General features: G+C 36.8%; 1 protein-coding gene across 1 annotated transcript in view; it reads left to right on the forward strand.

Annotated features, from left to right (window-relative positions):
* Positions 1–3,875: 3,875 nt before the first annotated feature.
* Positions 3,876–27,590, forward strand: part of FAAH2 (fatty acid amide hydrolase 2) — a gene marked incomplete at its 3' end in the record, with an annotated part of 51,052 nt that continues 27,337 nt past the window's right edge. The window contains exons 1-4 of the mRNA XM_037153677.2: positions 3,876–3,934; positions 4,041–4,280; positions 19,184–19,266; positions 26,790–26,926. Coding sequence (XP_037009572.2) covers positions 4,089–4,280; positions 19,184–19,266; positions 26,790–26,926 — 412 coding nt within the window. The remainder of the gene's footprint in view (positions 3,935–4,040; positions 4,281–19,183; positions 19,267–26,789; positions 26,927–27,590) is intronic.

The raw sequence follows: 27,590 nt of genomic DNA on the forward strand, positions 1-27,590 counted from the left end.
CCCCCTTTACCCTCTTCTAGCTCCTCCTACCCCCTTTCCCTCTTGTAATCACCATACTGTGGTCTGTGCCTATAAGGGTTTTTTTAATTGGCATGCTATTACATAAAAATTATCTCAAAATAAAGTTCCATTTTAAAATATAAAATATATAAAATGCATTTAAATAAATTAAAAATGTATAAAAATATTCAAAAACCAAATATTCTGGGTGGAGGGTATGTGTGCATTCAAAATCCTATCATTTTTTTATTCATTTACCTATTTTGTTACCATTTATCAAGCCACACACTTTGCCTGCCCCAATCTGATGTTTGTTGTTGCTGAAGCATAATGTTTGCTTTTATATTATGTGTGAAAGGGTAGCTGGAAGAATTTTGTTTTTTCATAGCTGTGAACCTGTGCAAGTGCATTCCTGTGTAAAGTTTCATATGTTTATTGAAATGAGTGTATATTTTCATATGCATTTATGGTTGTGTTTATGTGGGTGGTAGTGAGTTCAGTGTTTTGTGTGTGTGTGAGAAGGCACAGGATAATATATTGGAGTATGCAAAAATACTAGGACTTAAAAAATCCTACACTTGCATTTATTTATTTATTTGTATTCTATAATGTACATTTCATATTTTTCCATAGGATACGATATTAATATTTTTATTAGCACAGGTCAGTATTGTCTACACATAAATATGTACATATATAAGGGAGCATGCTAATTGTCAATATTTTAAAAAGCACTTGCAGTTTGTAGACCACTGTTTTAGGAAATTGTAAGTAGTTTGGTATAGCTGGAGAAAAGAATGTGTGTGAGGAATTGGCAAGAAGTAAAAATTGGAAAGTCAGTACTCACCCTAGCCTTAATGCTCTGAACACCATACTAGTATTTATCTGCAAAATAAAAAAAAGTTCATGCAAAAAATAATTTAAAAAAGGGTTAATATAGCTGAACTATAATTGATAAATTGTTGAGAAAGGATATTAAGGATAATATTGGTGAGTGTAATCACAACAGAAAACTTCAATAGGCTTGCTTACACAAGCATTTAAATTATTTTTATGTTTTAACACAACTTTGAATAATATCAAATGAAAAGCAACTCAGTGGGGAAAGTATTATAAACATAGAAAGTATATACAAGTTAACACCCTCACTAAACTAAGAACACTTACAAATAATAGGTTTTAAAAAGATAACTCAATAGAAAAATTGGCGGGGGACATGAACAGGGAAATAACAATAGAAGAGATGCAAATGGACCCATGATCATATAAAAAAAGGTGTTTCTCATTACTCTAAATCAAATAAATATAAATCTGATCAACAACTGAAAATCAATTCTTCACCTATAATATTGTAAAAATGATAATAGCCACTTTCATGAGGATATAAAAGAGAGGCCAACTATACACAGTATAAATAGAAACATAAGTTACTTTATCAGAAAAAAAGAAAATTTGAGTATAGTAAATAGTTTTGAAAAGGAACAAATTGAAGGCAGCACAGCACCAATTAAGAAACTATTACATAACTCATGTAGTAGCAGTATAAATGGAGGGTAGAGAACAGGTTACAGACACACTAAGATATAAGACTTATAGTGGAAATCGAAATTTAGGAAGGAGTCAAGGATGACTCCTGAGCCTCCACCATTGATTGCTAAATGGATTGTGGAATAACATAAATCCTCTCTGACTTTAATAGGGAAATTACACCCCCAAACACAAAGTATTTCTCATTCCTTTTTCTCTTTGGAACAAAATGTAATTTTTCTCATCCCTTTTTCTTAAAATTAGACTGTGTTTCTTTGTCCAGGACAAACAAATATAAAAAGCTATAATGCATTGGAAAGTCACTGTAGGATCTTTATATACATGTTTAATTTACTATTTATAACACCATGAGGTAGCTGTTATTCTTATTTTACAGGTGAGCATACACACTCAAAGGCAGTAAGAGATTTGTACAAAAATGTGTGTGTGAGGGAAGTTTAAGATTTTGATTATAGAATTCCAATCCAGATCTATTGGTCAGTGCTTTCTGAGTAGGCATTCTTTGCACCATAGACTCAGACAATGGTCATTTACAATGTAGATAAAGTATCAAAAATTAGGCAAATGGAGGACTTTCACCTTGGCAAAGACTCTCCCTGGTAAAGAAGATTCACTCAGCTACAGCGTCTGCTCAAAACTGTCATGGAGCCTAAATACTGACAGTCTATTCTGTCAGCTGTGTTTAGTTCCACTGGGTGCTTCCAACTAGGCTAGAAGTTCTGTGATTGATACCTTTCAGTATCCAACTGAGTTATACAAATGAAAAAAAAAAACAGTTCCTGGGATGACCTTTACATTTCATCTGCTCAAGGCCTTAAATGCCAAGCTTGAGGCCTATCTTCAGCATTCATTCTTTCATAAATTCATATCTTTAGCCTACAAACTTGTAGTGACTGTGTGACAAGCACTATGTTCAGCTCTGACCATTCAAATGGTTAGAGTAACCCTATTCACATCTAGATAGGGAGTAGAGAAAAAAATCCTAACATGGAAATAGAAGGTTATATGCGCTGTGGTATAGTTAATCTGTGGAGTGTGGCATGGTACGAAACCTAGTGTTCAAGGAAGACTTCTTGGTGAAGGTGGTACTTGTCCTGAGCCAGATGGAGAGGAAATGGGGAAAGCATATGAGAAGATATGGAGAAGAGAGAAATGTTTAGTTTGGCAAGAGCATAGCACATGAGGAACAGAATGGGCTTGAGATGAGGTACAAATGTTTTCAGACATCAATAATTAGATATTTACATACCAGACAAAGTAAATGGGGCTTGAACCTGAAGAAAGTGGGTGATTATTGCATAATAACTGGCAGAGAAGTAACTGGGTCAAATCTGTACTGGGAAAACACTGTAAATGAAGACAGGGTAATCAGCTGGTTATTTGTAGAAGTTCATGGAAACATCAGTGAGATCTGAGCTACAGCTGAGTCAGGAAGAAAAGTTATTAACTGGAGTGGGTGACTGTGTGTGAGAATAAGGAAAAAGGAAGGATCTGAGATGATTCCCAAATTTTTGGCATGGCTAACTGGATGGATGAAATGCTGCTTATGAACCTGCAGGAGCAACAGGTTTAAAAAGATGAGTTTTAGACCTGTTAAGTTTGAAGGATCTATGAGACATTCATGTGGAGATGTTGGGCATTCAATTCAAGTATCTGGAGTTTAAGAGAGGAATGTGAGCTAGATATTTTTTATTCATCAATACTATCTGTGATTTTTGTCCTGGCTGATGTGGCTCAGTGGATTGCATGCTGGCCTGTGAACCAAAGAGTCACTGGTTCAATTCCCCATCAGGGCACATGCGTGGATTGCAGGCCAGGTCCCTAGTAGGGGGCATGTGAAAGGAAACCACACATTGATGTTTCTTTTCCTCTCTTTCTCCCCCCTTCCCTGCTCTTTAAAAATAAATAAAATCTTGAGAAAAAAATTAAAAAGCACTATCTGTGATTTTATAAGGATTAAATAATAGAGATATAGATAATATATATACTTGTTATTTAGTTGTTGAACATACTGAACATTTACATACTGAATATTATATACTTACACCTTTTTCACAGGTAAAACCAAAGTAAATGATAACTACCACTTAAACTGTTGCCATAAATTGTGCTGTTTAATTATTCAGTGTTTAGCGTAAATCTTTTATATAACAGTAATTATCCCCCCCCCTTTTTTTTTTTTTTTTCATTTTAGTTGAGTACAAGAAACAGTGTAAATAGGCCAAGGCCAGCTAGCGCCAGAAGTAGCAACTCAGAAGCCAGTGTTCTTTCTTATCTGTCACTTTCTGGGTTGGGTTGCAATAGCACTAACAATGGGTTGCATTACATACAGGCAGCTGCTGGGAAGGCTTTACTCCGCCCCCATCTCTGGCCCAGAACCCAGCAGGTAATGACTAAAGAGCTCCTGTGGAATTGTGGGTAGATATCGGACTTGTAAATGAAAGGATTCTTAAACAGCTCCTTGCTTAGTCTTTTGTCCTCATTTCGCCCAGGGTGCACTCAACTCTCAAGCACTAGGACCGTGCGGAATCCAGGGCGCTATGGCACCTCTGCTCACTGCCAGAATCAAGTTGCTGCTTCTGCAGACGATGGGCTTTCTCATTGGCCTAATAGGTAAAGCAGCTCGAGTCTTTGGTGGCCCCAAGTTTGGATCAATGACCACACCGCCTGTGACTGAACCATTATTACTGCTTTCGGGGGTGCAGCTGGCCAAGCTGATCCGAATGAGGAAGGTGAGAGTGCACCTCGGGCTGATTCAAGAGGTGGTGGAAAAACGGGTCTTTTAGTGGAACTAAACTCCAGGAAATTTTGTGGTGGTGGTGGTTGTGCTACCGAGTTTGGATTTGGTGGAAATCAATTTCATTCCCACACTCTACCAGGAAGACAGAGGAGGGGCATTCATTGGGGGTAAAAGGAGACTTCTGGGAGTTGTAGTATGTTTATACTCAGAGCATTTGCTGTAGGTATCAATCAGCTGGACTATTTTGGCACCGTTCATATTCCTTATTGTCCATTTGCCCTGTTTGTAATAATTGTGTGGGGATAAATCAGGTATGGTTTGCAAAATGATTCTGAGGGAAATTCATTACTTCTTGAGCTCCCTGCCCCCACCCTATCTGCTGCTTCTTGTTCAAGTGATTTTTATATTAAAAAAATAAGTACCTGCTGTAGGTATACCTGCCCTAGGATAATAATAGTTGTTGCTACTCTATATTTAGTGCATAGTACATGTCAAATACTGTGCAGGGTACTTAAACATATTATGTCTTAGTGATGCAATTCTCTAGGTAATATCCCCAATTTTATACATGAGGAACTTGGCTTAAAATGAAATTTGCACAAATACACAAAAATTAGTGGAAATTATTAATCCAAAGATTTAAACAATTCCAGCAATTGTTCTCTCTAGAGTTGTGCAAGCCGGGCCATTTATTTCTCTATCATATGTATAGTTAGTTAATTCCCTAGAGATCTTGAGTTATAGTTCCCTAGAGATCTTTCTTTATTTCACTCTTGTCTTTATCCCCTTGTTCTTTCATTTGTTTTTCCTCATTGTTTTATTACCATGATCTAGAATGCCTTTCACACTCCTGATATAACCTTTCAATGACTTTTCCTGCCTCTTGCTTGTATCTTGTCTCAACCTTTTGTCCCCCATGTATGTTTTTACTAACAATTGGGGAGTGAGATATAGTGGAAAGACAATAGGTTTCAAAATTTTGGTCTGCCTCTTCATAGTTCTGTGACTGTGGGCAAAGGCTGCCATGATAATTGCAGATAATACATATCAAGCACCTGGCACATAAGTACAGTGTGTCATAGTGATTAGAAGGATGAACTCTGGAGCTAGACTGCCTGGATTGAGAAATCCTGGATCTATTTAATTAGAGACTATTTAATTATGCAATCTTAGAAACATCCCATAACCCTTTTTATGGCTCTGATATCCTGCAATAAAAATAGACATGATAATAGAATCTACCTTAAAGAGACGTTTTGGGGTTTAAGTTCATATATGTAAAACTCTTAAAAACACCACCTGCCATAATAGTCCAATGCCTTACTATTATTACTATCATCAGGTTTTTAGAAATGATAGTCGTTATTAATATGTCATTCTTACCCATGAAAAGAGATCATTTACATACACTTTATATAAGTGTCCTGAAGGTAAGATACAATCTTATTTGTCCTAGTTCTCCCTCAGTACCCCCAAGCTTCTACCTCCATCAATGTAGACATTAACAACTTCTTCCCATTCTTTCTTTGATACCTTCTTCCTTTCTCTAGAGCAGTGGTTCTCAACTGGAGGCAGTTTTGTCCTCCTGGGGACATGTAACAATGTCTGTTGACATTTTTGGTCGTCACAATGGGGTGAAGGTGCTTTTGCATTGAGTGGGTAGATACCATGGGTGCTGCTAAACATAATACAGTGTATAAGATAGTCCACTACATGACAAACAATTAACTGGCTCAAAATGTCAATAATACCAAGAATGAGAAACACTGCCCTAGACTATTTAATGTTTGAGAAAGCTGGCTTCCTTTCAGTCTTACTGCTAGGGACTAGGAGGAAGCCATTAAAAAATTAATGATGGTTTGACGTATTTTTTCTGTGAGATGGGTCACTTTCAGTTGCATTTTTGGTCAAGTCTAGGGTTCCAGATGAAATAACAATAGCTATCATTCATAGAGTGCCTAGTGTGTACTAGGAATTTTGTATATTTTATCTCTACTTTTCATATTAAACAGCAAGAAACTACTCTAAGATCTAGATGGAAGTGTAAATATGAGGGACTTGACACTATTACCTACTTAAAAAGTATTTACTCCTACAGATTGTATATATTCGCTTAGATGTTACCCACATGGATTCAAATGTTACCTTTTGGTATCTGAATACATGAAAGGGTAAATTCTTACAATGAGTGAAGGAAAGTTCTAAAGTTCTGGTATCTTCAGTTTGCCTTGAGGCCTATTTCAGAAAATTCAAGTATTTTCCTGTCTTCTTACTTACCCTGACTTTGCTGTCAGGATGGCCATTGTTTCCTTTAGTCTTTATACTAATACTGCAGGCTTAAAGAAGCCAAAGAATTTACATGTGTGATCCATGGACATAAACTAAGGTTGGGGGGAATGCTGGTGGGAGGAGGGGGTTGTAGGATGGAGGAGGAGAAAGAGGAGAAAAAAATGGGACAACTGTAATAGCACAGTCAATAAAATGTACTAAAAAAAGACCATGAAGTTACTAGCTGTTTTCCTAATGTTTATGAAGGCCAAGGTTTTGCCTTTTCTTTCTCCCCTAAGGATCAGGACTTGGGTTTGTGGTTTAACCTCTATGAGCTTCAAATCCCTTACTTGTAAAATGGTCATAAAATACTACTTGACTTCATAGAATAATGAAGTTATTATTATACCTTAATAGATACTTTAATAGAATAATGGCTATGAAATACTTAACACAAATTCAATAAAAATTAACTAACATTATAGGCTTTAGTCTTATCTTTCAGTAGGAAATAGGGAAATACAATCATGGATGCTAGTCTTTATTGGGAGATTGTTTTGTTTTGTTGTCCTTGCCACTTTATTTTGGTTTTATCAAACCCATTCTCATGATCTACAGCCAACTGCTAAGGTAAATATTTTGCTTAGATGTTTAAAAATTATATTTTCATAGCAACCTTTTGAGATATGCGTAATTATCACCATCTTACAAATGAAGAAAGCAAAGTTTAGGTCTCTTTAGTAACTTGTCCAATGCCATATAGCTAGAAAGTGACAGAGCCAGGTCAATTCGATTCTGTTTTGTTACTTCATGAAAGAGTTATACTTCTTGATAACCCGCTCTCTGAACCATCACTTCCCTCTGAGTCAATGTCAACTCTGTATGCATTTCGGCCTTGGATTCCTAAGTAGTCTGTTTCATTATTCAGAATTCAAGCTATCAATATTTCATCTGAACTCCCACAGCCTCAGTTGGCCTCCAAGGTTGGACTTTACAAAAAGACATCAACTTATCATTGTCACCACCATCCATTAATGGACCATAGTTTTTGTACACTTGGAAGTTTGATTTTGCTGGTGATCCCAAAAGTGATGAGGTTATAGACATAAGTCTCACTCTCAAGTGACCTAATGACATGCAAATGAGGTTATGCTCATATGTTGTTTTTAGTAGAAAATGCTTGTAAATGTAAATCAGGGTCTGATTAAATTTGAAATAGTATACATTCACACTTTTAAATTATATAGCCAATAAAACAGAATAAAGTGGCTTTTAATATACAAGATATGGAATGAGTTCCAAGATACAATGTTGAATTTAAAAACACAAAATGTGGAACCATTAATATAATATGCTATCATTTGTATGAAAAATGATACAAGATTTCTCTCTTTCTCTAGAAAAATGCACAAAAACTGAAGAGGCAAACTATGGGGGAATGTTAGGAGACAGGTAGCAAGGGACTTCATTGTATACTCTTTTTTACCTTTAGATTTTTGAACCATATGTGCTCATATTATCTATTTATATTAATATAATCCATACTTAATAAAGAAACTAGAATTTTTTTTCACTTTTTACTTAAGTATCAGACATAAGAAAGGATGAACTACTGCCACTTGTGATAACACGGAATTATCGAGAATATCATGCTAAGCAGAATGAGTCAGAATAGGACAAGAGCCTTGTGATTTCACTCATATGAGGGATATAAAACAGAAAGCAAAAAACAAAACAAAAAAAACACTCATACACACAGACAAAAGGAGGGTGGTTACCAGAGGGGAAGAGAGATATGGGAAAGATAGAGGGAAAATGGGGTCAAATATATGGTGACATCAGGAGACTAGTTCTTACCGTTCTTGGCAGCATGGATGAACCTAGAGAAAATTGTGCAAAGTAAAGTAAGCCAGGTGGTGAAAGAAAAATACCACATCATCTTACTTATATGTAGAATCTAATGAACATAGTAAACTAATGAGCAAAATAGTTACAGAAACTTAGATACATGAAACAGACTGACAGCTGCTGGGGGCGGAGGGGACAGAATAAAAGATGATGAAGGGATTAACCAAAGAAAATTTATGTACAACTCATGGATGCAGACAACAATATGCCATTGACTGAGGGAGGGGAGAGGGTAGTAGGCCTGTATGGAGGTGGGGAAAAGGAGAAAAAATAAGAACAATTATAATAGCATAAACAATATAATTAATCTAATTAATTAATTAAAAAATAAAAAGGAGAGTAGACTTTTGGTGGTGAGCAAACAATGCAATATACAGATGATGTATTATAGAATTGTACACTTGAAACTTTTATAATGTTAGTAATCAATGTCACGCTAATAAACTTAATTTAAAAAGAATATGGTGCTGCCATTAACAAGAGTAAAGTAAATCTAAAGAAATTGATATGGAAATAGTATTAAATTATATTAAATGGTAAAAATGCAGCACAATGAATACAATATAATTCCTCTGTGTAAGGGAGTTGAGAGAGAGGGAGAGAGGGAGGGAGGGGAAAAAAGGAGAGAGAATGGCTTTCAATTTTCATTTATACCTTTCTGTAGTGATTGAATTTTCTAACCATGTACATATTCTTTATTTTTTCTTAGGCCAAAAGGGTTAATTTAACCTCAGTTAGCCTCAAAGGCTTCATCTGTAAAATGGGGATATTACATGTGTTGATGGGATTTCATGACATTAATAGGTATAAAGTGTATGGCACATAATAAGTGTTCAGCAAACAGCAGTTATCGTATTACATTCTACCTCTAATACCCATTTGTTTTTGTTGTTGTTGCTTGGCTGGGTCATATTCTCCATGCTACAAGTTCAATTAGAGTAGTAGTTGGAGCTTTTGAAGATCTGTGGAGTGGTATACTTTGGTGGAGTGGCCAGGCATAAAGCCTTGGCTTGATGCTTGGGCCTTTAACTCTGGAGGTGTTTGAAACTAGACTACAGCAGCGATTTTCAACAATTTTCATCTAAAAGCACACATAAACTAATTGCTGAAATTGTGTGGCACAACGAAAAATGTATTTTTTGCTGATCTGACAAAAAAATGATGTAGGTGTAATTTAGATTTATTCACAGCAGATAACTACTGTTGTGTTAACTGTTGTAATTTTTTTATTTGACAATCTAGGGGAAAAGAGGTCAGTGCCCTTGACTGAATAGTCAGGTATTCCATGTTTTAAAAATTCTTGCAGCACACTGGTTGAAAGTCACTAGACTAGAGAATTCATTTAAGAAGATTGAAATCACTATTCATGCATGCATTTAGAAAATATTTACTAAGGAACTACTAGGTATACAATTCTAAAGGACAAGTGGGAATTATCCTAATAGAAAAGATACATGTAACATTCTCTTATTTTTTCAAACTCCCCTGTGAGTATATTTATATCTTCTTTGTCATTCTTAATATTAGCTCATTTTTTTCTCTCTGTCCCTCTCCTCTTTCTCACTTATGCTTGTCAGGATTTTTCAGTTTTTTTTTTACATGGTTATGTATATTTTTTAATTATCATCTTCAATTTTTTTAAAAAATTTTATTTAGTTATTTTTCAAGTACAGTTTTTTGTCTATTTTTTCCCATCCCAGCCTCCCCCGCCTCTTGCTCCCCACCTCCCTCCCATTTCCACCCCCCCTTAGTTCTCATCCCTGTGTCCTTCCTATTTGTTCCTCCAAATCCCTCCCCCTTTTTCCCCTTAACTTCCCTTCCTTCTCCCCTCTGGTCACTATCCCCTTGTTCTCTATTTCAGTGACTTTGTTGTTTTTTTTTTTCTGCTTGCTTGTTTGTTTTGTTGTTTAGCTTCCTGTTAAAGGTGAGATCATATGGTATTTGTCTTTCAGCACCTGGCCTATTTCACTCAACATAATGCTTTCCAGTTCCATCCATGTTGTTGCAGAAGGTAGTAGCTCCTTCTTTCTCTCTGCAGCATAGAATTCCATTGTGTATATGTACCACAATTTTTGATCCATTCATTTACTGATGGGCACCTAGGTTGCTTCCAACTAAAACTTACTTTTTAATGATCCTTTTAAACTGCATTTGTTTTTGTTACTTTTGTCATTAAATTTTATCTTTATTTCCTCATACTTTATATTTTTAATTCCCTTTCTCATTTACTTTACTTTTCTATTATTTTAAATTGGATAGCTTATCATCTTTTTATTTATTTTAAATATATTTTATTGATTATGCTATTGCAGTTGTCCCATTTCCTCCCCTTCATTCCCCTCCACCCTGTACACCCCCTCCCACCCACATTCCCCCACTTTAGTTCATGTCCATACATCTTAAGTTCTTTAGCTTCTTTATTTCCCATACTATTCTTGCCCTCCCCCTGTCTATTTTCTACCTACCTGTCTATGTTACTTAGTCTCTGTACCTTCTCTCCCACTCCCCTGTTGCTAACCCTCCATGTGATCTTCATTTCTATGTTTCTGCTCCTGATCTAGCTGACCTATTAGTTTGCTTCTGTTTTAGGTGTGGTTGTTAATAACTGTGAGTTTGCTTTCACTGTTCATCTTTTTTATCTTCTTTTTCTTAGGTAAGTCCCTTTAACATTTCATATAATAAGGGCTTGGTGATGATGAACTCCTTGAATTTGATCTTATCTGAGAAGCAATTTATCTGTCCTTCCATTCTAAATGAAAGCTTTGCTGGATAGAGCAATCTTGGTTGGAGGTCTTTGGATTTCATGACTTGGAATACTTCTTTCCAGCCCCCTCTGGCCTACAAGGTCTCTTTTGAGAAATCAGCTGGCAGTCTGATGGAAACTCCTTTGTAGGTGACTGTCCCCTTATCTCTTGCTGCTTCTAGAATTCTCTTTTTCATTTTAATCTTGGCTAATGTAATTATGATGTGCCTTGGTGTGTTTCTTCTTGGGTCCATCTTCTTAGGGACTCTCTGAGCTTCCTGGACTTCCTGGAATTCTACTTCCTTTGCCAGATTGGGGAAATTCTCCTTTATTATTTGTTCATATAACTTTTCCACTTGTTGCTCTTCCTCTTTTCTTTCTGGTGCCCCCATAATTTGGATGTTGGAACACTTAAAGATGTTCTGGAGGTTCCTAAGCCTCTCCTCATTTTTATGAATTCTTGTTTCTTCATTCTTTTCTGTTTGGTTGTTTCTTTCTTCCTTCGGTTCCACTTCATTAATCTGAGCCCCAGTTTTCTTTCTATCCCTATTGGTTCCCTGTGCATTTTCCTTCATTTCACTTAGTGTACCCTTCATGTTTCATCTACTTTGCAACCAAATTCAACCAATTCTGTGAGCCTCCTGATCACCAGTACTTTGAACTGCGCATCTCCTAGGTTGGCAATCTCTTGGTCACTTAGTTGTATTTGCTGTGGAGCTTTGATCTGTTCTTCCGTTTGGGCCATTTTTTTTTTGGTCTTGTTGTGCCTGTCATGTATGAGGGGCAGAGCCTTAGGTGTTCACCAGGGCAAGGCAACCCAGTTGCTGGGTTGTGATTTTGTATGTGGAAGCAGGGTCAAAGAGGAAACAATGGCCCTTGCTCAGCTCTCTGTCCCCTCTGCCACTTCCCCCAAGCAAACTGGGCCTTTCTGGTGCTGATTCCTGTGTGGGTGGGCTTGTGTACATTCTAGGACCCTGTGGGTCTCTCCAACAAGCTGTCCTGTGAGGCTGGGAGTCTCTCCCTGCACCTCAACCCCCCACCGGTATTTTCAATCGGTGTTTTGAGACTTTATTTCCTGGCGCTGGGATCCTGGGTTCCGCAGTTTGTCTCATTCCCCAGTTTCGCCTGGTTTATCTGTGCACAAATGTGGGACTGCCTGGTCAGCCAGCTACCTTGCATGCAGTGCCTCGCTACAAAATCGCCACCTCACTGGGTCTGCCCGTTGCCACCTCATGCCCATGGTCTGCCAGCTGCTGCTTGTGCACCCAGAGTGCCACCCACTGCCATCTTGCATGCCTGGGGTGCCTTGTGCACACAGTGCCACCACTTTTTTGTGCCAGGACCCCTCTCTGCTCGGTTTTCCAACTTCATACCGCCTACGTGTCTCGCCTACGTGTCTGGATGAATGTGTCTGTTTTAACTCCTTAGTTGTCCAACTTCCGTGTAGTTCAATTTTCTGTCAGTTCTGATTGTTACATTGTTTCTAAATTTTGTTGCCCTTATTTTAGTTGTGCAAGGAGGCACAGTGTGTCTACCTATGCCTCCATCTTGGCTAGAAGTAGCTAGTCTTTTTATTTTTATGGAAAAAACATTTAGAACAGCTTTAGCTGTATTCTACATGTTTTGATAAGAACAAAAACAAACTAAGCAAACAACTAGAATAGGAATAGAATCACAGAAGTGGAGATCACATGGAGAGTTATCAGTGGGGTAGAGGAGAATGGCGGAAAAGGTACAGGGACTAAGAAACATAAATGGTAGGTACAAAATAGACAGGGGGAGGTTAAGAACAGTATAGGAAATGGAAAAGCCAAAGACTTCTATGCACAACCCATGGACAGGAATTAATGGAGGGAAAGCTGGAGGGAAGGGGGATACCAGGCAGAGGGGGGCAAAGGGGAAAAATTGGAACAACTGTAATAGCATAATCAATAAAATATACTTTAAAAAAAGAAATGTTCCTTTTTTTTTTTTTTTTTTTTTAGAAAACTCTATACTGTTTTCCATAGCACCTGCATCAATCTACATTCTCAAAAAAGTCTGTGGGGGTTCCTTTTTCTCCACATCCTCACCAGCACTTGTTTTTGGTTGATTTATTGATAGTAGCCATTTTTGGCAGGTGTGAGGTGATATTTCATTGTTGTTTTAGTTTGTATTTCTATGATGATTAGTGATGTTTTGAGAAATATTTCATTTGTCTATTGGTCATCTGTATGAAGTATTTATTCAGGTCATCTGCCCATTTCTTAACTGGCTTGTTTACCTTTCCTGGTGTTGAGTTATATAAGTTCTTTATATATTTTGGAAATTAACCACTTACAGCAGGTTCCCTTTTTATTTTGTTGATTTTTTAAAAGACTTTAATTATTTACTTTTAGAGAGAGGGGAAAGGAGGGAGAAAGAGAGGGAGAGAAACATCAATGTGTATTTGCCTCTCACGTGCCCCCAACTGGGAAGCTGGCCCACAACCCAGGCATGAGCCCTGACTGAGAATCAAACTGAGACCCTTTGGTTCACAGGCTGGCACTCAATCCACTGAGTCACACTTGCTAGGGCTGTTGATGGTTTCTTTTCCTATGCAGAAGCTTTTTAGTTTGAAGTAGCCCATTTGTTTATTTTTTCTTTATTTCCCTTGCCCTAGGAAACATATAAGCAAAAATTTTGCGATGAGCGATATCTGAGATTTTATTGCCTAGATTTTTGTCTAGGATTTTTATGGTTTCATGGCTTACATTTAAGTCTTTTATCCATTTTGAGTTTATTCCAGTATATGGTATAAGTTCCTGGTCTGGTTCCATTTTTTGCATCTACCTGTCCCATTTTTCCAACATCATTTATTGAAGAGACTGTCTTTACTCCATTGTATAGTTTTCCAGCTTTGTCAAGTATTAATTGACTATAAAGGCAAAAAGCGGAACTGCCTTTTGACCCAGCATTCCCACTTCTGGGAATATAGCCTAACAATCCTGAAACACCAATTTGAAAGAATCTGTGCATCCCAGTGTTCATAGCAATGTTATTACAATACCCAAGATCTGGAAATAGCCCAAGTGCTATTAGTAGATGAGTGGCTAAAAAGGCAATGGTACATTTACACAATGGAATACTACACAGCTATGAAAAGGAAGAAATCTTACTTTTTGCAACAGCATGGATGATGGACCTGGAGATTATTGTGCTAAGTGAAATAAGCCAGTCAGAAAGACAAATACCATATACTCTCACTTATATGGAATCTAATGAACAAAATAAACGGACAAACAAAATAGAAACAGAGGCATGGACACGTGGAACAGACTCACAGCTGTCAGAGGGGAGGTGGGAGTGGATGAAAAAGGTGAGGGGATCAGCCAAATAACCTACATGCATAACACATAGACATAGACAGCAATGTGGTGATGGTCTCACAGAAGGAAAGGTGGGAGATTGGTGGAGATGAGCAAAGGTGGAAAAATGGGGACATCTGTATTAGTGTCAACAATAAAAGAAATGTCCCCATTTTTGTGAATGTCTGGATACTTTTTAATTTTAATTTTGTTTACCTCTTAGACTCATTGGTTATATGGAAGACTGTTTTTCTGAAATAGTTAAGCCTTCTTAAAATTATCTTTTTCTTACTTTGGTTTTCTAGTATTCCTGGATTATGATGACTGACCTAATTGATATAAACCATTACTGCCTTTTGTGATTTAAGATTTTCTTTCTGACTAAATACATTATCATATTATGTTTATCATTCATGAACAAAAAGAGCATTTCTTCTTCTTTTTTTAATTGATTTTTAAAAAATTTATTTAGTTATTTTTCAAGTACAGTTTTTTTTTTCAATTTCTCCCATCCCGGCCCCCCCCGCCCCGTCTCCCCACCTCCCTCCCATCCCCCCCCACAGTCCTCATCCCTGTGTCTTTCATACTTGTTCTTCAAAATCCCTCCCCATTTTTCCCCTTAAATTCCCTTCCATCTCCCCTCTGGTCGCTGCCCACTTGTTCTCTATTTTAGTGTCTTTGTTTTTATTCTATTTGCTTGTTTATTTTGTTATTTAGCTTCCTGTTAAAGGTGAGATCATATGGTATTTGTCTTTCAGCACCTGGCCTATTTCACTCAGCATAATGCTTTCCAGTTCCATCCATGTTGTTGCAAAGGGTAGTAGCTCCTTCTTTCTCTCTGCTGCATAGAATTCCATTGTGTATATGTACCACAATTTTTTGATCCATTCATTTACTGACGGGCACCTAGGTTGCTTCCAACTCTTGGCTATTGTAAATTGTGCTGCTATGAACATTGTGGTGCATAGGGTCTTTGAAACTGATGTTTTAGGATTCTTGGGATATAATCCCAGCAGTGGAATTGCTGGGTCAAAAGGCAGGTTGATTTTTATTTTTCTGAGAAAATTCCATACTCTTTTCCATAATGGTCGTACCAGTCTGCAATCCCACCAACAGTGAACTAAGGACCCCTTTTCCCCACAACCTCTCCAACATTTGTTGTTTGTTGCTTTGTTTATGATAGCCATCCTGACCAGTGTAAAGTGGTGTCTCATTGTGGTTTTAATTTGCATCTCTCTGATAGCTAACGATATTGAGCATCTCTTCATGTGTCTCTGGATATTCTGTATGTCCTCTTTGGAGAAGTGTCTGTTCAAGTCCTTTTCCCATTTTTTAATTGGGTTCAATGTCTTCCTAGAGTGGAGTCGTGTAAGTTCTTTGTATATTTTGGAGATTAAACCTTTGTCTGAGGTATTATTGGTAAATATGTTTTCCCATACAGTTGTTTGTCTTTTTAATTTAATACTGTTTTCTTTGGCCATGCAGAAGCTTTTTATTTTGATGAGATCCCATTTGTTTATTCTTTCCTGTATATTCCTTGCTCTAGGGGACATATCGGTAAAAAGGTTGCTGCGTGGAATATCTGAGATTTTCTTGCCGATGTTCTCCTCTAGGACTTTAATGGTGTCACGGCTTATATTTAAGTCTTTTATCCACCTTGAATTTATTTTGGTGTATGGTGTAAGTTTGTGCTCAAGTTTCATTTTTTTTTTGCATGTAGCTGTCCAGTTCTCCCAACACCATTTGTTGAAGAGGCTATCTTTACTCCATTTTATGTTACTGCCCCCTTTGTCAAATATTAATTGACTGTAGAGAGTTGGGTTGATTTCTGGGCTCTCTGTTCTGTTCCATTGGTCTATGTGCCTGTTTTTAAGAGCATTTCTTCTTGATGGATAAAAACCCAATTAAAAAATGGGAAAAGGACTTGAACAAACACTTCTCCAAGGAGGACATACAGAACATTCAGAGACACATGAAGAGATGCTCAATATCGTTAGCTATCAGAGAGATGCAAATTAAAACCACAATGAGATATCACTTTACACCAGTCAGGATGGCTATCATAAACAAAGCAACAAACAACAAATGTTGGAGAGGTTGTGGGGAAAAGGGGTCCTTAGTTCACTGTTGGTGGGATTGCAGACTGGTACGACCATTATGGAAAAGAGTATGGAATTTTCTCAGAAAAATAAAAATCAACCTGCCTTTTGACCCAGCAATTCCACTGCTGGGATTATATCCTAAGAATCCTAAAACATCAATATCAAAGAACCTATGCACCACAATGTTCATAGCAGCACAATTTACAATAGCCAAGAGTTGGAAGCAACCTAGGTGCCCATCAGTAAATGAATGGATCAAAAAATTGTGGTACATATACACAATGGAATTCTATGCAGCAGAGAGAAAGAAGGAGCTACTACCTTTTGCAACAACATGGATGGAACTGGAAAGCATTATGCTGAGTGAAATAGGCCAGGTGCTGAAAGACAAATACCATATGATCTCACCTTTAACAGGAAGCTAAACAACAAAACAAACAAGCAAGCAGAAAAAAAAACCAAAGTCACTGAAATAGAGAACAAGGGGATAGTGACCAGAGGGGAGATGAAAGGGAAGTTAAGGGGAAAAAGGGGGAGGGATTTGGAGGAACAAATGGGAAGGACACAGGGATGAGAACTAAGGGGGGTGGAAATGGGAGGGAGGTGGGGAGCAAGGGGCGGGGGAGGCTGGGATGGGAAAAATAGACAAAAAACTGTACTTGAAAAATAACTAAATAAAATTAATTATTAAAAAAAGTTCTCTATGTGTACTTGAACATATTGGCTGTATTATTAAATTCCTGGATATAACCATCTTTTTGACTACTTAATTTGTCATTTTCTGAAAAAGCTGTATTATATGTTACTGTACCTATATTTATGGTCAAATTCTCTTTATAGTCTGAGGAATTTATGCTCTATATATTTGCCTGCCTTTTTAATACAAAAAAGTATATGACTGTTATATCATCATAATGAATTGTATCATTTCATATTTCAGTCTTGAAATTTGCTTTATCTGATATTAATGGTACCACCTGTGCTTTCTTGTTGTTTATATTTACCTAATATATCTTTGGTCATTCCTTTACTTTTAACTTTCATTGTCTCTTTGTACCAGGTGATTTTCTCATAAACAATGTATAGCTGAATGGAGCTTTGTTTGCTTTTTAAAGATTTTATTTACTTATTTTTAGAGAGAGAAGACGGGAGGGAGAAAAAGAGGGAGAGAAATATTAATGTGAGAGAGAAACATTGATCAGTTGTCTCTTGTACACGCACCAACCAGGGTCTGAACCTTCCACCTAGGCATGTGCCCTGACCTGGAATCAAACTGGGTAGTTTTCACTTGGTGGAACAGCTGACAACCCACTGAGCCACATTGGTTAGTCAGGGCTGAGCTTTGTTTTTAAACCAAATTTGATGTCTCTGCCCTCTGATAGTGGAACTCAATCTTCACTTATTATGATATAATTTGTTTAATTCTTTCCAAGTGATACAATGTTTACAATTTATTATGCTGACTTTCTCTTTTCCCTTTCCTTTTTCTGGTTTGATCTTAGTTTCTTTTCATTTTCTTATTTTCCTCTTCATTTGGAAGTTCTACTTTGCTTTTTAAAGCATTTTCCTAGTGCTTATTGTCCCATCTATAAGAATCATCATTAAAACTTTGAATGTATATGATAAGTAAACACTAATCTGCCCCCCCCCCAGGTGTTTTACTTGTGTTACCCCTCCTCACATTCCTAACCTAAAACCCTTGGCCTGTGGTTGCCAGATTTAGCAAAAAAAGAATACAGAACACCCAGGTTAATTTTAATTTCAGGTAAACAATAAATGATTTTTAGTACAATCATCACCATGCAATAGTTAGGACCTACTTATACTAAAAATTATTTGCTATTCATCTGAAATTAAAATTTAACTTGGTATCCTTTATTTTTTAAATCTGGAAACTATGCCTTAATGTACTTCTCAACTCCTAGATTTTTCAAAGATGATGTATGATGTTAAGTTTCAGGGTATTACTATAAAATGATATCCATCATCATACTAGAAATATTTTTTTAGAAAAATATTTACTAGTTGAGTATATATACATAATATCTCAGGACTCCAATTTCTATTTACTCAGAGGAGAGGTTTTTTTTTTAATCTTTAGAAGGGAAGGGAAGGGAAGGGAAGGCGAGAGGGAGAGAAGCATCAATGTACGGTTGCCTTTCGTGGGTCCCCTGCTGGGAACTGGCCTGCAGGGAACCAGCCTGCAACCCTGGCATGTGCCCTGACTGGGAATCGAACCGCGATCCTCTGGTTCGCAGCCCTGAGCTCAATCCACTGAGCTACACCAGCCAGGGCTTTAGAGGAGAGTTTATGTCTTTTATCCATATTCATTGTTCAGAGTCTACTGATACTGGTATATGTCTGATGTTTTTTAGCTTCAAAGTAGACATTTTTGGCCTCTTCACAGTGGACTGCACTAGATAATTCATTGAAGATGTCCTAAATAAGAGTGATTAATGCACATAGGATGCTTTTGTTCAATACTTGTTGAATGGATAAATTGTTCTTTAAATAAACACATGTTAAAATAAATTACTGTATTTTGCAGGTGAAATGCATAGATGTTATTCAGGCTTATATCAACAGAATCATGGATGTCAACCCACTGATAAATGGAATTGTCAAGTATAGGTGAGCATTTTTACTGTCGTGATTTTTGTTCTATTTCTATGGCCATTGCCATCTTGCCATATATCTTGGACTCTTCTTCTTTGTCCTTCTTTTGGTTTCACACTGGGACCTGCCCTAGTTTATAATTCAGCACTGCCTGCCCTATGTTGATCTTTTTATGTTTCTGTGTCTGCATCCTCCCACCCATCATTCGCTTTAAGATCTTTGATGGCAAGGAATATATTTCATTGTTTTTTACATATTGAACATCCAGAACGAGCAAGGCCTGAACCTCATAATGCTTATTGAAATAGTGGGTTTGGGGTAGCAACTCCAACAAGACAACCCTCCATTACTACAGACTTTCCAATGTCAATTTAGTAGGGTAGATGTTATTTTAAAAATCTATTGCAGCTCTAACTGGTGTGGATCAGTTCATTGGGTTTCGTTCTGCAAAGTAAAAGGTTGCTGGTTCAATTCCCAGTCAGGGCATGTGCCCAGCAGATGGATGTTTCTCTCTTACATTGATGTTCCTCTCCCTCCCTTTCTCCCTCTCAAATAAATAAGTAAATAAATATTTTTAAAAATAAAAATACATTATATATGTGATTTCTATGTCTCAGTTACCAAGTAAGCTCTTCCAGATAGCTGTGAGGAATTAAAAGGGCAAAACTTGGATTTGTTTTTCTGTGGCATCATACATAGCACAGTTCTTATCATACTATGATATAGAGTGGCATTTCTTCAAATCTCGATCATTCATATGGCATCTTTAAGATTCTTTTCTTGTTTGCACAGCCTATTGTTAATTAATATACTCATGATTGAATCACTTATTTTAACTTAAGCCAATTATTTTTAAATAAAAGTTTATATCATTGCAAAAATTAAAAAATATTATCACTTCACATAGACAGTTACTGTATATGTAAATAAAATAAGAAATAACCAGTATTATGAAATTGTAAACATTTAAAATTTTTTTATGAAATATAAACACTACATAAAATAGATTGTGCTTTATAGTTACTTTTTACATATTTTCTTATTTAATCATTTCAAAGTCTTTTTGAAAAGGTATTACATTTCCTATGTTACAGATGTGAAAATTGTGACACAGTATGTGGCAGAGCCATGATCCAAATGTATAGGCATCTCATGCTAAAGCTCATAGAACAGAAGTACAGAGAGTTTTATGGTCCAGGAGTTCTCTCTTGTGCCTTTCCCCTTGCTATGAACTAGCCCTACACTAATCCCATCCTCCAACACTTAGCAGCTCCTCATGCTGGAGATATTTCCCCAGATTCTGTCCTGGATTTTTTATTTGCAATGTAGTGGGTGGTTAATCTATTGACAGAGTATACCTTTAAACATCTGAGAGAGAAAAGGAAATACAAGAAAAATGTATTACTTTTATTTTTCTATCGTAGTTTAAAGGGTATGAGTCTTAACAAGGAAGGTCTTATACTGTAGAACTTGCTTCCCTGTGTGAAAATATTATAATGAAATCTGAGAGAGAATTAAATTGCTGTTCTGTTTGAAAATGATGGGTGGGCATACAAACAGGAGACTGAAGAGGCTCCAGTTAGGTAGCTGGGGGAAGTGGGACAGGGTAGTAACTGTCAAGGGATTGAAGATTTGGAAAGAGAAGACATGGATGCCTCTAAGGTGGATATTCAGAAATAATTTTATGAAGTTTGTCCTATGTTTAACATCAATGTTTTTTCTTGCCTCCTTTAAAGTACACCAAAAGGGCTTTATTGTGCCCAAATTATGTTTATATTATGTTTAGAATTACAATATTGACATAAAAATGAAAAATATATGTAAAGTACACAGTGCAGACCCTTATGTCAGTCACTCAGTGTTAGCTATTGTTATTTGTTATGGTTGTTGTTACCATAGGAGTGCAATAAATGGAACTAGCCTCATGATTATACACAGTTCTACTGTATCGCTATCCCCCTGTTTGCTTGACACTAAATTGAGGCATTTCAGTGATTAAAGTCATACAGCTATGAAGTAAATATAGTTATGGTCTCTAAATCTGCTGGTTCCTAGCTTTCGCTTCCTATTCTTCATGACTGATCAGAAAATGTTTACCACTTTATTAACTTCTTCCCAAACCTGTTCTTCTGCCTAGTCACACAAGCAAGACACCTGGGTGTAACCCTGGGTTCCACCTTCTCCACTCCTTTCCAAAGACTATCTCCCAACTTCAGTGTTGAAGAAATACCTGCTACAATTCTTCTCATTGCTTTTTTTATGATACAGAGGATTATGGCCTATTTCCTAAATTTTATGTAATTTCTGCTATTTCTCTGTAAGCTCTCTGATTTGGGAAATTTGGCTTTGACTTAGTCTGCTAAAACCCTAATCCTTTGATTTTCTTGACAGATTTTGTTGACTGTCAGGAGAACTTGATGATATTAGTAATTGTAGATAGTTAAGGATTTATTACTTCCAACTTGTTAATTTTTATAATTGTTTTGTATTTCCTTTGTTTCTTCTCCTCTTGCCACCTTCCTTTATTTTATGATAATATTCTTTAATGGTATGTTTGCTCTCCTTTCCATGTATCTTTTATTTATGTACCATATAGGTTTTTGCTTCATGGTTACCATGAGGCTTATATAAAACATCTTGTAGTTGTAACAGTCTATTTTAAGTTGATATTTTTGATCACATATATAAGATACCCTCTCCTTACCCCTTCCATATTTTGTTTTTTTTTAAGATTTTATTTATTTATATTTACAGACAGAGGAAGGGATGGAGATAGGGAAAGAGAGAAACATCAATGTGTGGTTGCCTCTCGCGCACCCCCTACAGATGACCTGGCCCACAACCTCGGCATGTGCCCTGGCTGGGAATTGAACCACCGACACTCTGGTTCTCAGGCCAGCACTCAATCCACTGAGCCATACCAGCCAGGGCCACATTTGATGTTTTTCATGTCTCAATTTATATCCTTTTATAATATACATGCAATAGAAATTATTTTAGCTATAGTTATTTTTAACACATTTGTCTTTTAAACTTATATCAGATTTAAGTGATTTATACACCAACATTATATTACTAGAGTATTCTGAATTGACTATATATGTATCTTTACCAGTGAGTTATATACTCTCCCCTGCCCTACCCACTACCACCTTCCGCATTCATTCCTCCTTCCTGCCATTGTCTTTGTCTATGGGTCCTTTATATATGTTCCTTGACTTGATCTTTCTCTTTCCTTTCCCTGTTGTACCCCTCCCCACTCCCCTCTGGTTACTGTCAGTTTGTTCTTTATATCCATGTCTCTGGTTATATTTTGATCACATGTTTGTTTCTTTGATTAGGTTCCACTTGTAGGTGAAATCATATGGTATTTGTCCCTCACCACATGGCTTATTTCACATAGCAGAATGCTTTCCAGTTCCATCCATGCTGTCATGAGGGGTATGAGCTCCTTTCTTTCTGCTGCATAGTATTCCATTGTGTAAATGTACCACAGTATTTTTATCCAGTCATTACTGATAGGCACTTAGGCTGCTTCCAGCACTTGCCTATTGTAAATAACGCTGCTATGAACATTGGGGTGCATAGTTCTTTTGAATTGGTTCAGGATTCTTAGGGTATAGTCCCAGCAATGGGATCGCTGGAGCAAAAGGCAGTTCCATCTTTAGTTTTTTGAGGAAATTCCATACTGTTTTCCACAGTGGCTGCACCAGCCTGCATTCCCACCAACAGTGCACTATGGTTCCCTTTTCTCCACAACCTTGCTAGCACTTGTTGTTCATTGATTTGTTTATGATGGCCATTCTGACTGGTGTGAAGTAGTATCTCACTGTGGTTTTAATTTGCATCTCTTGATGGCTAGTGATGGTGAGCATCCTCTCATATGTCTCTGGGACCTCTGTATGTCCTCCTTGGAGAAGTATCTGTTCAGCTCCTTTGCCCATTTTTTAATTAGACTTTGTGTTGTCCTGGATTAGAGTCATGTGAATTCTTTATATATTTTGGAGATCAAAGTTTTGTCTGAGGTACCATTGGCAAATATGTTTTCCCACAGGGTTTTTTTTTTCATTTTGCTGATGTTTTCTTTAGTAGTGCAGAAGCATTTTAGTTTGATGTAGTTCCATTTGTTTCTTCTTTCCTTTATTTCCCTTCTGCTAAGGGACATGTCAGTGATATTGCTGTGTGGAATATCTGAAATTTTCCAGCCTATGTACTCCTATAGGATTTTTAAAAATGATTTTATTTATTTATTTTTAGAGAGAGGGGAAGGGAAGGAGAAAGAGAGGGAGAGAAACATCAGTGCACGGTTGCCTCTTGCGAACCCCCCACCAGGGACCTGGCGTGCAACCCAGGCATGTGCCCTGACTAGGAATCGAACAAGCAACCCTTTGGTTTGCAGGCTGGTGCTCAATCCACTGACCCACACCAGCCAGGGCCTATAAATTTCATTAATTATATGTGGAAACTGAAATATAAAAAGGTTAAATAACACTCTTAAGAACACACAGTAAATAGTAGGGCTGCTACACAAATTTATGTATTCTTGCTGCAGACCAGTACTGTGCAATAAAAATAAAATGAGTTACACATATAATTTTGAATATTCTGTTAGTCAAATTTTGAAAAATAAAAAGAATTAAGTTCAATTAATTTTAATAATTTATATTCTTTATGTCAAAAATATTATAATTTTGACATTGCACTAGTCAATTTTCAAATAGTAGAAACAAATGGCTTATGGCTACTGTATTGGACAGCTTAGGTCTAGAGTCTGTGTTCTTAGGCTGTAGAACCAACTAAACCTTGATATAAAATCATGGTTTTGTGATTTATTAGATGTGTAATCCTGGGCACAATTCTTAATATCCCAGATCCCAACTTTCTTCATGTGTGAATTGTGTATAATAATTGTACCTACCTCACATGATTGTTAAGATTGACCAATTGTGTAATGTTTAGAGCAGTTCCTATCACGTATCAATCATCATTACCATCCATCATCATCATCATTTATTATCATCATCATTTATTATTGTGGCACACTGTGGAACTCATATTTCTTCCTTTTTTGGAATATTGTCTAATATACCTGGCAGTGATAAATTCTTCTTTCTGTACAGACCCCCAAGTGTATTTGCACCCATTCTCTTTTTTTTTCTTCTTTTTTAAAATAGGGGAGAGGGGAGGGAATTTAAGGGGAAAATGGGAGGGAATTAGAAGAACAAGTATAAAGGACACAGGGACAATAACTAAGGGGGGTGGAAATGGGAGGGAGGTGGGGTGCATGGGGGAGGGGTGGGTTGGGATGGGAGAAATAAACAGAAAACTGTACTTGAAAAGTAACTAAATAAAAAATTTAAAAAAAGAAAGCCAAGAAAAAAATATTTTATTTTATTTTTTTAGAGAGAGGGGAAGGGAAGGAGAAAGAGGAGAGAAACAGCAATGTGTGGTTGCCTCTCATGAGTCCCTTATGGGGACTTGGCCTGTAACCCGGGCATGTACCCTGACTGGGAGTCGAACCAGTGACCCTTTGCTTCACAGGCCCATGCTCGATCCACTGAGCTACACCAGCCAGGGGTGCATCTGTTTTCTAACTACATCTTTACAACCTCCCTGCTAGGTAGATGTCCCAAATTTACAATTGAGGCAACTGAAATCCAGCAAGGTAAAGAACTGGTATAGATTACAAAAGTAGGGAAGGATAGCTCCAGAAGTATTGTTCATTTTAAGGGCATAGACTTTAGCCCTGGTGGTGTGGGTCAGTGGATTGAGCACAGGCCTGCAAACCAAATGGTTGCCAGTTCAATTTCCAGTCAGGGCACATGCCTGGGTTGCAGGCCAGGTCCCGAGTAGGGGGTGCACGAGGGGCAGCCACGCACTGATGTTTCTCTACCTCTCTTTCTCCCTCCCTTCCCTTCTAAAATAAATAAATCAATATCTATTATTAAAACTTAAAAAAAAATAAAGGCATAGACCTTATATATTTTTTGTTTGAATATTTTGAATATTTTTTGAAGCAATTAATAAACATTCATTACTACCTCAAGTGAGGCTAAATATTCTTTATTAAAGTTAAATTTTTATATCACATGACAGTTTATTTAGAGGATTTAAAATTTTTATTTTGAAGAACTGTTTGAGATACTGAGAAATTCTATTGGGATCATGTAATTTATGATTGTATTACCACATACACTTAAACTGTGTTGTTTTAGGCATATTAATTTAATTGTATGTTTGTGGAATTCTTATAATATATGCTTATTATAACCTCTTTTAAAGAGTTTGCATCATAAGAATTTCCAAAAAAACAATAAAAACTTTTAGAACACATTATTATTATTGACTATACAATTTTTCATAATAGATATCTATAATAATTTATTTGGTGATGGATTAATTTCACATTTTTTCAAATACAAATAATGATTCACTGACCATCTTTCTGTTTGTATTTTATCAGTATGTTAGATCATTGTACTTTAGATGAATTTCTAAAAGCAGAATTATTGGCTCAAAGGGTTATCTTTTTAAGTATCCTGACAAGTATATTTATTCTAACATGTCAATCCTTGTTCTTTTAATAATTTGGGTAGATGGCTACTTTACCTGCTTTATCAACTGGTGGTTGGTGACACTAATTAAACACCAACAGGAATCCCCAGTTTGGGGTACAGTGAACAAGAAAACGTTATTCGGTGCTAACAGCACAGTTGTGATATAGTTTGGCCATGAGAACATCACACCTGTAAAATAGCTTGATAGTATTACAGTGCAATCATGAAGCAGGAAAGCATGGTTTTGAGGCAGTCCTGGGGCTAGTTCACCCTGGGGTTAGGCATCTCTCTGGCTACACAGCTGTGGTCTGCTCTAGTCTACTCTGGTGTTCTGTGGTGTGGTCCAGTCCAGTCCAGTCCAGTCTGGTTTGCTCCACTCTGCTCTTTTGCTCTGGGCTATTGTGTTCTACTCTGGTGAGACATATTCAGTGTTTTATCTTTGGTGTTTCAACTGTAGCAAATGAAACACAGCCTTCAGTCTTGAGTGGAAAGGAAAAGTGTGCTTCAAGAGCCAGTGGAGAGGTGACTTATGTAATAAGCCCCCACTCCTGGACTCTGATTAGTCCATCCTCATGCAAATGAGGACCAAGTCCTCATGGTTTGATTGCTCCAAAAGACACTATCCTGACTGGTCAGAATAGAGCCTCTCTGATTAGTCAATAAAGATGCTGATGCGGATGTAGATGCAAAGCTCTGATTGTTCAGGGAAAGCCTCTGTTCTCTTGGTTGAAATAGAATTCAGAAACTTCTCTGTAAAAGCTGCCTCAGATGGAAGAACTCAGTGCACTAAAGCAGTTCAGTGCAGAGGCAGGTAGTTCAGTGCAGGTTTCTCTGTCAGTTTGTGTGAGAGCCCCATCTAGAAATGGCTGCTAGGCAGTTTTTAAAATTTGATCCCAGTTAGCCACCTGTAGTAGTTCTTCTTAGAAGGTATCTTTTTAATTAAGGTCCACAGCTTTCTGTAGCTGTTTCATTTTTTTCTAGGTTTGAGGAAGCTAAGAAGGAAGCTCATGCTATAGATAAAAAACTTGCAGAGAAGCAGGAAGATGATGCCACCCTGGAAAAGAAATGGCCCTTCCTTGGGGTTCCTTTGACAGTCAAAGAAGCTTTCCAGCTAGAAGGTACTGTTCTTTGTATTTTCTTTCTTTATATAACATGTATTGAACTTAAAAATGGCCTATATCTTCTCAAGTTAAAAACTAAAAAAATATATTACCAAAGTGGAACAATAATATTAAGGTTCTTCTTAAGTTTTGAATTGATGGGAAATATTGTGCAAGTTTCATTGGGAAGAGAGACAGTAATGACCATCATCTCTTAGAACTGTATGGTATGTGAGGGGCTATGCTCAGTGCCCATTAATCCTCAAAGCAGCCTATATGAATAGTATTATTATCTCATTTTTCAATTAAAAAGTTGAAATTCATGACCCTAAAGTAGCTTGACTAAAACTAAGCTGAGACACTGATAAAAGCCTGTGCTTTTTCTATAATGCAATTCTTTTAACTTCTGATAGCCCTTAAAAGTAAATGAAAACCCCAGACATTTGACAATTGAACAATATTCTTTTAAATTACATTAATGGGTAAAAGAAAAATCAAAAAGGAGCTTTTGAATTGAAAAAATAAACAAAAGGAGCAATATACTAAAAACTTATGGGATACAGCTGAACAAGTGATTAGAAGGAAATTTATATTTTTGGATGAGTATATTTGAAGAAAAGAAATACTTAAAATCAATGACCTAAGTTTCCAATTTAGCCAACTAGAAAAAGGAGAAAAAAAA

Source organism: Artibeus jamaicensis, unplaced genomic scaffold (assembly GCF_021234435.1).
Source record: "Artibeus jamaicensis isolate MK-2021 breed Jamaican fruit bat unplaced genomic scaffold, CSHL_Jam_final contig_1410, whole genome shotgun sequence".
Classification (NCBI taxonomy): Eukaryota; Metazoa; Chordata; class Mammalia; order Chiroptera; family Phyllostomidae; genus Artibeus; species Artibeus jamaicensis.